General features: G+C 36.1%; 1 protein-coding gene and 1 non-coding gene across 2 annotated transcripts in view; both read right to left on the bottom strand.

Moving 5' to 3' along the window:
* Positions 1 to 13,710, bottom strand: part of PIK3C2G (phosphatidylinositol-4-phosphate 3-kinase catalytic subunit type 2 gamma) — a 212,386-nt gene that overhangs the window by 146,345 nt on the left and 52,331 nt on the right. Inside the window, 2 exon segments of the mRNA XM_074825864.1 lie at positions 4,526 to 4,648; positions 7,775 to 7,970. Of these exon segments, the coding sequence (XP_074681965.1) occupies positions 4,526 to 4,648; positions 7,775 to 7,970 (319 nt within the window).
* LOC141924894 (small nucleolar RNA SNORD36) lies at positions 11,210 to 11,287 on the bottom strand. Its single transcript, XR_012623695.1, has one exon. It is a non-coding gene; the product is annotated as a small nucleolar RNA SNORD36 (small nucleolar RNA).

The following is a 13,710-nucleotide window of genomic DNA, read 5'->3' as shown; positions in this document are numbered from 1 at the left end:
AATCAATTAGAAACAATTATCAGGAAACTGAACTGTTTTACATGATATAGATAGCTTGCTCTGTCTTTTTCACTTACAGGCCAACAACTCTGCCCATGTTACATAAAACGGTTTGACGAAGAGTTGCACTTAACTTTAAAGCATCGTTAATGCTGTGAAGAGACAAAGATAAAAAAGATCAAGACATGCATTTTCTAACTCAGACATTTGTTAACACTCCTTGTGAACCTGAAGCAATGAAAAAACTCACAATATCCTCATTGTAGAAAGCAAATCCTTGTCAGAGGTTCCCTAAGACACAATATATCACACTAACAGATGTACACCAGTAGGAAAAGAACCTGGAAACTCTGACAAGAGTTAGACATCCCAAGTTAAAGTATGAGCCAAAGAGGACCAAAATTTCCCTTCCATGATATATGATACATAGAGAAGGGGAATATCTGTATTGCTTTTAAGAACTTTGGTTAATGCATATCTGAGCTTATCCAGTTGGTATTATCCTTTCTGACTGCATGAGGCTGAGTCAAATGGGTGACTAAGAAGTAAGAGAAAAATGGAACAGTGGCCAGAAATAAGACACCATGTGGGTGAAAAATTTCAACAGTAGTTGAGAAGAACAGAGAAGCTACTCACTGAGAAGGTGCTATTCACAGATGTCAGATAAAGTTATACAGCTGGTTTCAAAGGCCAAGTGCCTAATATCAGAAGACTACTCAACACAGAAGAGTCTGGGGCAACACAGGCTTTGCCCTGAGAGAGTATAAACAAGATAGACAAGCCAAACAAAATATGGAGAAGAGGGAAACCCAATGCCAAGAAAGTATCTGAGATGATGAATGGTAGCCTTAATATTAATGTCATACTTCATGTCTGTAGTAACATAAATTACGGAGGATGGGAAAAGAGGAGAGGGTAGAATAAATATATTAAGAGCAACCAGCTAAGACAAAAGAAAGAGAATAATTAAGAGGTCTCAGCCTGAAAAATGAAACTGATGAGAAAATAAGGGATCAACTTTTGAACTTTATACATTATGTGCTAGATAGTATAAGTCTGTTCAAACTCTGCACCAAGGTGACAACCACAGTTTTCAAAGATAACACATAAGTTCTAAAGCAAAAAGTATACTCTTAAAAAAGGACAAACAGAAGAAACATTAACCAAGACAATCTCCTTAGGTATCAAATAATTCCCAACTTTGCTTAGAACATTCCGGGAAAGACTAAATATAATAACAGACTTCAACAGAAGTTCACATTTAAACACAAAAACCTATCAAGTTAAAGTTCAGACAGTAACTGGTTAAAGTGCTTAAAAACACGAGCTAAATACATGAAAACCAGCAAATAAAGCAAGTCTTGTCTTCAGTAGAAATTATCTTCCTAGATTCCTAATCATCAAAACACTACTCTCCCTTTTTTTTTTTTTTTTTTCCCTTGTTCGATTCAATCCTAAATCAAGATAAGGACTCATTTTGAATTAGCTAGTTTTATTTTTTGGTCTGATTTATCCCTAACTATATAGAGAATATTTGACTTCCTAATGTAATAGAAGTTATTTCTGGTGACCTTTTATCACATTCATTTTCAATGGCTGTGATCAACTGAAAATAACATTTGGGTTAGAATGAAAGTAGCACTTTAACTCAAGGCAAGAAACTTGACAAAAAAGAAATTGTCTCCTCTGTAAACTTTTTATGCAAACATATTCCCTTCTGTTTCATAAAGGTGATGTTATAGCCAAAAGATAATTAAGAGTGAACATATCATGATTACAGTTTTGAGTGACCCAGACTTCCTACAATAGGAAATGGTGCCACTTGATGACAGTAGTACTTACTGCATTAAAATACTCTATTTTTTAATCAATTCCAGCTTGAATTCTTGCAAAAAGTATTAATTCATGTTTATATACATGTATTTACTGTAGGAAAGCCAAACTAGCCTGTGTCTGAATGTGTTTTAAATTATGCCAGTTAGGCCCATAGCACCGTCAGTGATAATATGACATCACCTTTACTGTTCCTTCTCTCTGTGTATTTAAAAATATTCTGAATATACTGATTATTCTGTCAAGTTTGGTGCTGTTTGTTTATTCTTTCTTAGAGTGTTAGCAGCACAAATAGCAGAAAATACATTTTCTCGTTATAGAACTGTGACAAGTATTTAATATTTAAAATAAATTAAACCCAGCATTTCCTTCCCTATGTATATTTTCATACAGGAAAGATCTTCTGGCAACACCATACTACCCAATATTCTGATACTATACCAAAGTCACAGTGTGGTAAGCACAACACAGTAAAGCAGTCAGTTCCTGTCTTTATGTGAAAACATTTGATTTTGTTGTTAAGTGCTGTGTGAGATTTGGAATAAGAACAGAATCTATTGTCATGATGTCAACATGTTCATGTCCTGCAGTAAATGTCTGCTTTATAAACATCTCCTTTCTTAGCAGAACCTGCCCTGCCAGCCCAGGAATATTTCAGTGACTCAAAGAAAGGGACAGAAAGCTCCAGCTGTAAGACTGTTAGTTGATTTAACATACTCATCTGACGCTTGCATTTTGACTCAAAAATAGCATCCGTTCACAAAATCCAGTTCTTGATACAAGCTAAAACATACAAAACTCATGGCATATCTGGCTACCTAGATTCTCAGCCTGTTCTGGACCTCAGGTCATTAGGTCCAAGGAACCTCCCATTCTCTTTTGAGACTTAAACAAGTCTAGGGCAATCAGTCTGAGGTGCAAAGTATGTGAATGCCTTCAACGGTTGAGGGAAATATTGAAAAGCCTGTCAGACAGATACAAGTTTTTGGGTTTGTACTTTGGAATTTATTTGAATTGGATTTTGAAAATTATTTTTGAAACTCAAGCAACTATAAAAAGTAAAAAGGTGCTTTTACAAATGAATACTATTAAGTTTCATACAACTCTAGATCTTGTTTCTGATGTTAAGAGCCTCTTACAAGCATCTATGACCTATGAAAGAATTAGGACTACATACTTAACTACTTCTTTTTCCAAGAAGATTTTTGATGAAATTGCAGACATTTAATACTGATTTTGCAGAGGGAGAAGTTTAAACAGAAACCCTGAAGCTTTAGTCTGATTTCTCTGCGTTTTCATGGAAATGGAAGAGCAGCAGAATTTCTGTTCCAGTTATGGCTAAAGAATTTATTTCTATTCTGTCTTCTTATATTTTGTTTTAGAAAAAGGTTGTGTAAGATGCATTCCAGAAAGGCATCAGCCACTTTTTAGAAGTCAAAAATGCTCATAAGCAATATAATCCTTCCCCTATACTTCATTTATATCTGCCCATATGTACCATAAGATGGTATTTGACCAAAATTTGGACAAGGTGAAAATTCCTACAGAGCAAAAGGATAACAGTTACTTTCTAGTCATACGAAAGATAGAGGGTTCAATGCTCAAACTTTATGGACTCAACTAAGGCACCAAAGCAGATGGCAGGCCCTAAGAGAACTAATTTGGATGCGTAAGAGAAATGCACCCATTATATTTCTTAACCATAGGGCAGACATACTAAGATTCCTATATCTGTTCAGGAGTGTTGTGCAAGAAGACTATGCAATATCTCCATTAAGATAGATGTGTAACAGTTTCAACATAAAAAGGTCTTCTTCCATTTGACCAACTTCAAACTGTTGTGTGTCTTAAAGGCAAACAGAAGTTACAAATTACACTCTGTATTCAATTATAATTTAAAAAAAAAACCTTTCAGATGACTTATAGCCTTTGTTCAATTATAATGTATTCAAGTTGCTTTCAGATTTAGAATACAATAAACAGTGATGTAAAATACCAAAAATTTCAAAGATTGTAAATATAAACATGTCATGCTCAGGAAGCTGGAAGAATACAAGATTACTGCCAAATCATAAAAAAATTGCATACTACTTCTCTCTCATCTATTGCAAATATGCTTTTTGTCATCCCATTGCCTTAAATGAATGTTGTTTGAGTGTGCACTTTGCTTTTCAACGGAGTTATTTTCTGCAAAGCAGACAGGCAGGTGACAGGCAGTTACTAGCTTTTACTCTAAAATTCCAGTCTCAAACTAAGGTCCTCATTTTAAAACTGCAGATCTTTCTTATTAAAAAACCCCACAACAGCCTTGTTCCTTCTAGAAACAATAGGTTCTCAAGCTGGATTGCATACCTACTAGAGGCAGATCCAAAGGGCCAAAGTCCTCAAAGAAGGACAGAAATACCGCCTTTGGCTGCATCTCCTTTAGGTTCCAGTTTTCCTCTAGGATGCCTCCAGTGAATGAAAGCTATTCTCGGACCACACTTGGCTTAGTCCTGTTTCTCTTCCTCTGGCTATCCTACTCCTTTCTAACTCTGATCTTCCTAAGTTTCTCTGAATTCTGTGGAGTTTAAGTTGCTCAGAAGAAGATTTATAATAAACATGTGGGTCTTTTTTTCTTTTTTTTTTTGATTAATATACAATGTGTAAAATCTGTCAGACAAACCTATATCAAACACAGACCCAAATTTACTTCTTGTTCCAGTCAGCCAGGAAAAAGAAGGATCTTTTAACCAGTATATTTTTGCTAATTTTCACTTGACATATTGTCTTTCCAGCATAAGTTAGTGAACAGGAAAAAGAGAAAACTTCGTAGCTACAAAGGGGAAAAAAGGAAAAAAAAGATTAATTGCAATGTACCATGTCCAGCGCATGAAGCTAACCATTCAGAAACTTGTGAAGGTCCATCCTTATATGCAAAAGGATTTAAAATAATGAATCTTGTATTAATGGTGTGTGTGTGTTTATTTTGGATTTGTTTGTTTAACATTCAGAGTTCAAGAAAAGTACTTAAGACACCTAGATTCTGTTCCATGTTTTTGTCGTTAAGATTAATTATTTTTCATTATTACAGTCAAGGGAAGTTTGGACATAAGTTTTGAAGTGTTGCAACTTGATCATCATACAACTTCAGTCAACAATAAATTTATTTATACTTACTTCACCTGATCTGTAAAAAACAGGTTAGTACTTGAGGGATTCTATACATTCATTACAGTGGAAGCATTAAAGCCCTCTGTGTTGGTATTCTTCAGAAACTTAATCGACAAGTAATTTGGGTCTGGGGCTATCTGTTGGTTTCATATTCTTCTTACTCAAATCTTTAAAAATTTTAGTCAAAAATAGAGGTAGAGTGTTTAATCAACTAAGGTTCTTAATTAGTCTTGTAACTTCCAGATCTTCCTGCCATTCTCAGCTTTAGACCACATTCTCCACAAGAATGATGAACATGGGAAACAATCAAATCTGAATAGGAAATCTGAAGCATTTGCAGATTGAAGGTGCCTGGCTTTGCCTTATTTACAAGAATGTCTGTTGATCTCTTCTGGAACATAGTATAATTATTGTAGTAGGTATGCTTTTGCTTTTTTTTTTTTTTTTTTTTTTTGTAGTTCAAAGAAAAGGATCTGGGAATCTGTAGTACTTATTAGGTATCAATGCAGAGAAAGGAAAAAACCACCTTAATAAGACTAGGAAATGTTTCTGCTCTTAAATATGGCATCTTTCCTCTAGAGTCTAAACATTACAAACAGTTGGAGAATAGTGCAGGAAATAACAGGTTTTAATACAATCAAATGATTAAGCATTGTTGATTATACAGAAGTACTGATACACAATATACAGACATATTCCTGATTTACACACCATAAGGACCTAATCCTGTAAATATTAATACTTACACAATGCTTCGGTCTGACTGAAGTCAGGAAGGCTGTTCAGAGTACATGCACTTAAAACCCTTTTAGGTTTTGTAGAGCATTTTGCCTAGGTAGCCTCCTTGTAAGCACAAAGGCGTGACTCTAGTCTTGTCCCAAAGATCACTTCATATCATCCAGATGTAGATAGGAATTTTTTGGGCTGTACAAACAAATGTGGTCAAACATGAAGGTAGTAACATTATGTCACTGGCAGCAAATAAGGCACATCTGCTTGGGATAAAACAACAAAGTGATAAAAGAAACAAGAAGGAATGAAAATACAATAAAGAAGGGAAGGTAATCAGTTTTTGCAACATTATTCTGCAACTTGTAATGTTTGTGCCTATCTTTTCAACGAGGACAGTAAGACAGAAATAAGAAATTGAGAGCATAAATATAAAAACTGACATACAGCCAATCCACAAAAGTGAACTTGAGATGGATTTGACAGGACACTAACATGATTCTTTAAAACATAAGACAACTCACTCTCCCTAATCCTAAATGATTGAAAGAAAAGCTATTTATCACATACTGGTATGGATAGAAAAAAATAATGCGAGACACACAGTGAGGGATGTGAAAATTCTGACATTATAATGCAGGAATATATATTAAAATACATGTTATGAACAGCAGCAAGATCATAAAATGTGACCTTTGGGAAAGGGAAAATGAGAGCCGTAACATAGCCAGCATGAATTCATGCAGTGCAGAAATAAGAACGGGGAGCATGCATGTGAATTAAGTTAGTAAAAGTATTTGAGGAAAGTAGGTGTCAGAGCGGTAGTCCATGTTAAGAAGTCCATGCTAGCTATAAATATTGCAAAGACTGGAGAGGGAGATTAAGGAGGAGGAGAGATTCTCATTTTCACATGCTTGAACATAGCATTCAAGTCATCAGTGTCCTTTAGGCCATATGTAATTTCACATTTTTCTGGCAAAAGATAAAACACAATGGGAATGGTATAACCATCTGAAAAATCAGGATAGCGATTATAGTTTTGTATTTATTACCTTAACTAATGCAAATTCTCTCAGATTTTTATTAAACTGCTAATTACAGCTAATGCTATATAGTACACTCTCTTGCTCAGTCTAATGCAAACGATCTCATTGTTTTTTAATCAGTCATTTAGAATCAAGATAAAGTGGGAGCAAGGGGAAAGTATTAATAAAAACTTGGAGAACGGCATTTTGACTCATAAAAATAATGCTACCAGACTGTAGTCACCTGTCCTACTTTGATCACACTGGAGTGGTAGGTGAACACCAGTTTTGCTCAGAGTAGGAAAAGAAGCTATTTGAGGAGACAACTAATTTGACCAAATAAACAATCCAGAAGAGAATACTTCATCAGCTTTTTATTAAAGTTGTCCCCCTCTTTTCTTTCCTGTGCTATGCTGATATACTAGGTATACTTGGACCTATAAACTATACTTATTTTAATCACTATCTATAAAGAGGATCATCAATACACATGCTTAGTCAAGTAATGTAGTTTGAATACACCAAGAGCAAAATCTGCTGATAAAGCCTCATTCAGATCAGGTTTAAGCAAAAGCACCCCTCTGCTTAACTTGGTGAGCTAGCTTTCAACCCTTCTAGTTACTTGTACTGCAGAGACCACGCAAAGTCCCAGCCCAAACTCTCTTGGCTTGCAGCACATACCCTTTCCTCCCTCCCGCTGAGCAAGTCAGTCACAGAAGTATTTGTGCACATACCCATCAAGGCCAGTGCTCTGACATTGCTTCTGCTACCATCCTTCCACACTGGTCAAGGGCAACCATCTAGACCACCTCCTTGATTCTCCATCTATCTATGGGGCCTGGAAGTCTCCTAGTCAGTCAAGCTTAAGTAAATGCACTTTGTGCTAGATAAGCAGTGGAGATATACCCACTTACTCAGTCGCTATCATTAATATAGGAGTATCACCAAAGCAACAGAGGTACTCCAATATCTGTGAAAAATATGTGATCTAAGAGATAACAGCTCTTGTGAACCCCTGCTGGATCTCCTCCTACCTGTTCACCCAGGCTTCTGGGATGTTATGGGCAGCATAAACAGTGAAGCTGAGCTGGGAATCTAGGCTGATGTCTGCACATGAAGGGCTTTTAGGTATGCGGGCAAGCTGGAAATTTACATCAATGCTAGTGCTGTAAACATGGATGAGACTAGAGATGGCCATGGTGACCTCAGTCACAGCAGCCTCTATTAACAATGAAAGGAGAGAGAGAAATAAAGGTTAGCAATAGGTCATTTATGAAGAACCATATTTATCTTAAAACATCAGCTATGGCTTTGAAATGCTTCCTAATAAAATTTAATTAAAATGACATAACCTACCAACTGAAGCCAATTGGCCATCTGTGCTTCTGAAACCAGCCTTAGCTCATTTCTAGTGTATCATTAACAGTCTCTCATTACACTGCTTTCAAATTAAGGCATTTTCAAAGTAAGCATTTTAAAGTACAGCAAGTTAGTCTGTGCCTCAGATATGCCATTTCAGTCTGTTAATTTTTGTGCTGGAAGGATTTTTATTATGTAGGTATTTTGTAATTTCAGCAGCTAAGTAGTTACGTAGTTCAAGGGAACTGTCAATGCTGCAGTAGAATGGAGAAAAGGCACTGGTTACATTTTAAGACTATGAAGCTGTTGCAACTGTAGGCAAAAATTAATAAGATGTATACCATAGCAGTCACAATCAGACATAGCATTCAGATGGTCATAGATTGGTGGCAACATTACAGAACTATGGACACTGAAGTACATATCTATACAAATATACATTAAATGCAGGCTGCACCCTTTATTTACGTTATTTCCTCTAGCTTCAGCTCTGCAGTGCTTTTTCTGCAATTACTGGCTTTTATCCATCTTCCCCCTCTCTGTTTTTGGAGCAGCTAGGGATTGTGTGATTGCTAATGTACATTAAAATCCCTAGTCCTGGCAGCCTCCATCAAGTGAGAAGGGCTCATACAAGCACTCATTTCTCAGACAAGGGACAGGTTGAGAGAGAAAGCGTCAGAGTACACTGTATCATGCCAAGATCAGAATGATTTGTCTTCCAAGAGGAGTACCCCAAATTCTCCTTTTATTCCCCCTTCTAACTCATGGATTCCTACATGATTAAGAACATTCTCTCATCAACTATTATCGCTCCTGACATACTCACTAAACTTGTCTGGCCGCTGTATTCAGCAGCCATCTATTAGTTGTCTAATAGTGTCTATTGAAAAAAAAAAAAAATCCCAGGAATAGGAAGCCTGAGACTTGCTTATATTAGCTTTTTATATTCAGGATAGGTGCAGGAATCCTGCCCAACATCAGAGACGGATACCACAATTCACTGAACTTAGCTACCTGACAGAAATGTCTCCAAAAAACATATCCTCGGTCTGGAATTTTATTCCCCTTCTTTGATGCCTTTTGCCTTTAAACTAGCAAACACTCAGAACTCTTGAATCACAAAATGCATTGCAAACAGTGCAAAGGAATTATTTCAGTCTTCATCTTATAATAGACAAATTTTAACTGTGTAACAATAGAGGTACACATAAAATTAAAATAGTTTGACATATAGTGGGGCTTGCTGCTACTGAAAATAGACAGCAAATTATTGCACTCATTCAGGACTGGCTAGAATAGTACACCTTGTTGTGTTGTAATCATCTTCCATATAAGAAAACTGAATTATTTTAGAGACTAACAGGTTAAGAAAACTCAGTCGGTTTATTCTCTGTTTGTGTATACTTCTCTGTCTAGCATTTGTTTTAAATTATGTTTTATTTATTCTCTTTACTATTTTCCCCATCTATCATCCTTCACCATAATTGTTCTGAATAAATCTTTTGCTCTAATGATTTTTTTCCCTAGAATACTCTTTGACTCTCATACCCAGTTTTCTTGGATATGTAACAACTTACTACCTTCCACACTAAATGTTTAATTTGGACTGAATCGTTTTACATTCCAAGTAAATATGACCTATAGTCATATACATAAAGCCTTCTTAAGAGGTCCAGAAGAGGACATCAGTGGACTATTATTTGAACCAGTATTTTCTACTTTATCTGAAAATCACCACACTATTTACATTAAGGAAAAACAGCCACTTAGGCGACTTCCTGGCTCCAATCTGTTCGAAGTGGCAGACAGGTAGATGTCCTGTAATGGCAAAAACCTTATGTATGCAAATTGGCCTATTGAAGTCAATGATTGCTGAGTGGAACCTTCTCAGCATTTTCTCCAAAAGAGAGTGAAAGGTAGTTCAGAATCTGCGTAAACGTCCTGCTGTGTGTTGAAATGTACCCTTTGGCACCAACAGTTTTTACACAATCCATATTTTAGGCTGTAAGGCAATGTTTCAGAGTTTGCCTCCAGAACAGGAGGAAATGTATTATATATTAGCTAGGCCACAGAAAGAAGGTAATACTCTACTCTTTAGACAGGTAAAAAAAAAAAAAAAAAAATAAAAGAGGAGAAACATACACAATAGGGTAAATATCTTCCATATCAGAAAATTTATCATGCCAGGCAAGCGAGTAAGATGCAAGATGCCTATTCACTATATCCAATGTAGCTAGATGTGACAAGGTTAAAAGTCTGCACTTAGTTGCAGATAATGTCCATGAGACTCCCTGCTGAAAGAAGCTGGGAAATGTTCTTTTTTCTCTCTTAAATTTCCACCTTTCACCTGTGGGTTTGCAGAGTCTGTGCCTGACTGCAGAAATGGAGCCAGTTTGGAAGCAGGCCCTGGGGTGGGAACTACATGCTGTCTCTCTTGCTACAATGGCATGTGAAGGGTGAAGACAGCAATGGGACAATCAGTTCAGCTGCCAGCAAAAGGAGACAAATGAAACTTCAGCATTATTTATCTAATTATTAGGAGATCCAGAATTAAGTTCTTCTCTGGAAGAGGTTTCCTCAGATGTAAGCAAATGTCTAAGTATGACCTGGTCTGCAGCTGCAGGATTTTTTTCTACATTCATTTTCTTACTCTTGTCAGCTCTCAGTTTAAAAACACTCTGTGGTTTCCATGCCAGAGTCTGCTCTTTCCCTCCCCCTCCCCCTCCCCCCCCCTTCACTCATTAAGCCCAGTAGCAATTAACTAAATTAGAGACAAACATTTTAGGTAGTCTGTAAATGTCCATTACTCACAAGAGTTGATCAGCATCTTTTCACTGTATTTTTATGAGCTGCTGAATAGGATTTGGTACGCTGAAATTATATTGCCCATTCATGAAGCCAGAGAACTTTACTGCTTTTTATGACTTTTATGATTAATAAATCTTAGATAAGAAAGGACTATGGTGTTTCACTGATTTACAAAACACAGGCTATGGACTTCCTACAGAGGATTCACAGCTTCAGCTATGCCAGAGTTTATTTTCTAGAAAGGTATCCCAGGCATAGCCAGTATCTAGGAGATGATGAATACACCACACCACAAAGTGAATTGTGACCAGGATTAATAATCTCACAACTCAAACCTCATAATTTATTTCTGGTATGAAATTATTTTGCATCACCTTCTCACTGAAGATGAGAAGAAATGAGACTTGCAGAAATGAGATGAGACCAAGGGAAATGAACTTTAACCACAGCTGCCAGATATGTTTATTTCTGACACATGTTCCTTGCACATGAAGTTTGAAGGAATAAATTTCACCCTTGGTGAGAAACAGAACAATCCTCACCATCCCTGAAAGAGTTAATGAATGCAGCTGCAGGTGCCTTCACAATTTAGTAAGGACCATACTAGCTTATTCCTTATAGAAAACAACTTATGTTCTTCTCAGTTCAGTATTACAAATCACATATTATTTTAGTGCCAGACCTTCCAACAGAGTAGGTACTGTGCTGTTACAGCACTAGCAGATGACATCAATTCAATACATATTAAACATGCCCTCTCTGACACTGTATGCACATTTTCTCTGGGTAAAACATGACAAATACCTGGTTGAACAGAATTTGGAATGAAGGCTTAAGACCCTTTTGACACTTTAAACATATTTTGGGGAACAGAAGCTTGATATTGTTCTTTCCTACTTATTTTCAGAGAGAAGAAAAAGAGCAAGATCCTAGATACAGTTTAGGTTATACCCACACACAAACCCCCCAGAAAAAAAACTGATAAGATTTAGGAAAGGTGCTAAGCAACATTAATTAGACCATTATTATAATAAGAAAATGGCAAAACATGAAAAGGCTATAATGTACATACTGATCAGATGCAGTTTCCAAGCACCCATATTTACCTTACTGTTTCCTCCTACTAGCTGAAGAATCCTATGAATTAACCCTTGAAAGAAACTTAAAAATTTCCTGTTGTCCTGGTATCTGGTCTTTGCTACTATATACTTTATAAGGCCTTGGCAACTTCTGTCTAATTTTTTTTTTGAGAACAGGGGGTTTGCAGTTATTTAAAAATTGGTCTTGGTTAAAAAAACCCCTGGCTTTCCAAACAACGTACCAGGATGTAGCACAGCAACAAGTTAGAGGTGAAGAGCCATGTTCAGGTTTGAAAACAATGCAGGAGACACAGAGATAAAATGCAATCAATAAAAAGCTCTTGATATTTTTTCATATTCTGAAACAAAAAGTGATTTTTCCAAAACAAAACTATAATGTCTTTGTGCTAGGAAAAGGAGGAAGTGGAGTTTTCAATTTTATATAGGAAAACCTTCCAAAAACTTTCAATTTTTCCTCCTTTTTTTTTTTTTTAAATATCTGTGGTGACTGTTTTTATGATCAGGTCTAGGACTAACTATCAAATCCCAAGCGCAATTAGTGAACCTTTTACCCTTAAATGTAATGATGACTTAATTAAATGTATCGACATCAAGGTATCTGACTTCTGCATTCACTCAAAAAGACAGCAACTCCAGCAATTCAGTTAGAAAAGACTGTTTATTCAATATCATCAGTTCATGGTGCATACTAGACTTTCTGGGATGGGTTCCTGAGAACTACTGATCATATTCCAGAAGCTGCTCATTATGTCTGATCCGGTGAAATCCCTGCCTGAAGTAGCAAGGCTGTAGACATTATATAAACATTCATTCATCAGCTTCTGAGAAACACGCATGGACTCAGTTTTGTACCAGCTTGCAGGTTGTCTTTTCATACTCTGGATTGCAGCAAACTCCAATGTTAAATCTCTATTAATGTGAATAATCTTATTCTTTATTTTGTGGGAACACTTGAAGCTGCAGAAAGGTACTAATATCTAGAAACTGCCTATCGTTCCTCACATTTAAGAAGAAATAAAAAAAAACTTTTGAGTACTAAAACATTAATGTAATCTTCTAAGGACTTCATACAGAGAAAAAAGAACATGATCCAGGTTTAGGCATAACATGGATAAGTACTGTTCTATTCACAGCAATAGAATAATTTGGCCTACAGAGATAACACTGTTATTAGAGCCAGTTATTGCAACACTAAATCAAGGCTAGATATTTTGAATATAATCTTTGACTTGCTTAGTCCATGGTGAATGACTAATATTAAACTTCTGATGATATTTTTTTAAAAGAAAGATTAAAGCACTTTCTAAACAAATTATTAAGGCTTTAATTTTAATAGTATCCTTAATATTTTTCTCTTTTGTGGTAGAAGCTATAATGAAGAAAAACAAAACTTATGATACTCAGGGTAATAAGTATCAGTTGGGGGAGGAAGAAGAGAGGTAAAAGAAATTATTAGTTGGAGTAAGTGATTGCTGCTCTTACTGTTCAAATTTGATCCTGTTTTCTTCAAGATAAACATGAATACAGATAAGAGACAGAAAAGAACAGTACAAGTGGGAAATGTAGTCTGTCTCCTCCCTGGCTGTCAATGCTGACTTCATTTGCAATTGTGCTGCTAGAGAAAGCATAGCGCATGTTTTTTAGCTTCCCAGAGATCTGGCAAAAATTACCATGACTGAGCTAAGGTGGCGATTTTACTTTAC

Source organism: Strix aluco, chromosome 5 (assembly GCF_031877795.1).
Source record: "Strix aluco isolate bStrAlu1 chromosome 5, bStrAlu1.hap1, whole genome shotgun sequence".
Taxonomy (NCBI): Eukaryota; Metazoa; Chordata; class Aves; order Strigiformes; family Strigidae; genus Strix; species Strix aluco.
This window is presented reverse-complemented; position numbering and strand designations above follow the sequence as displayed.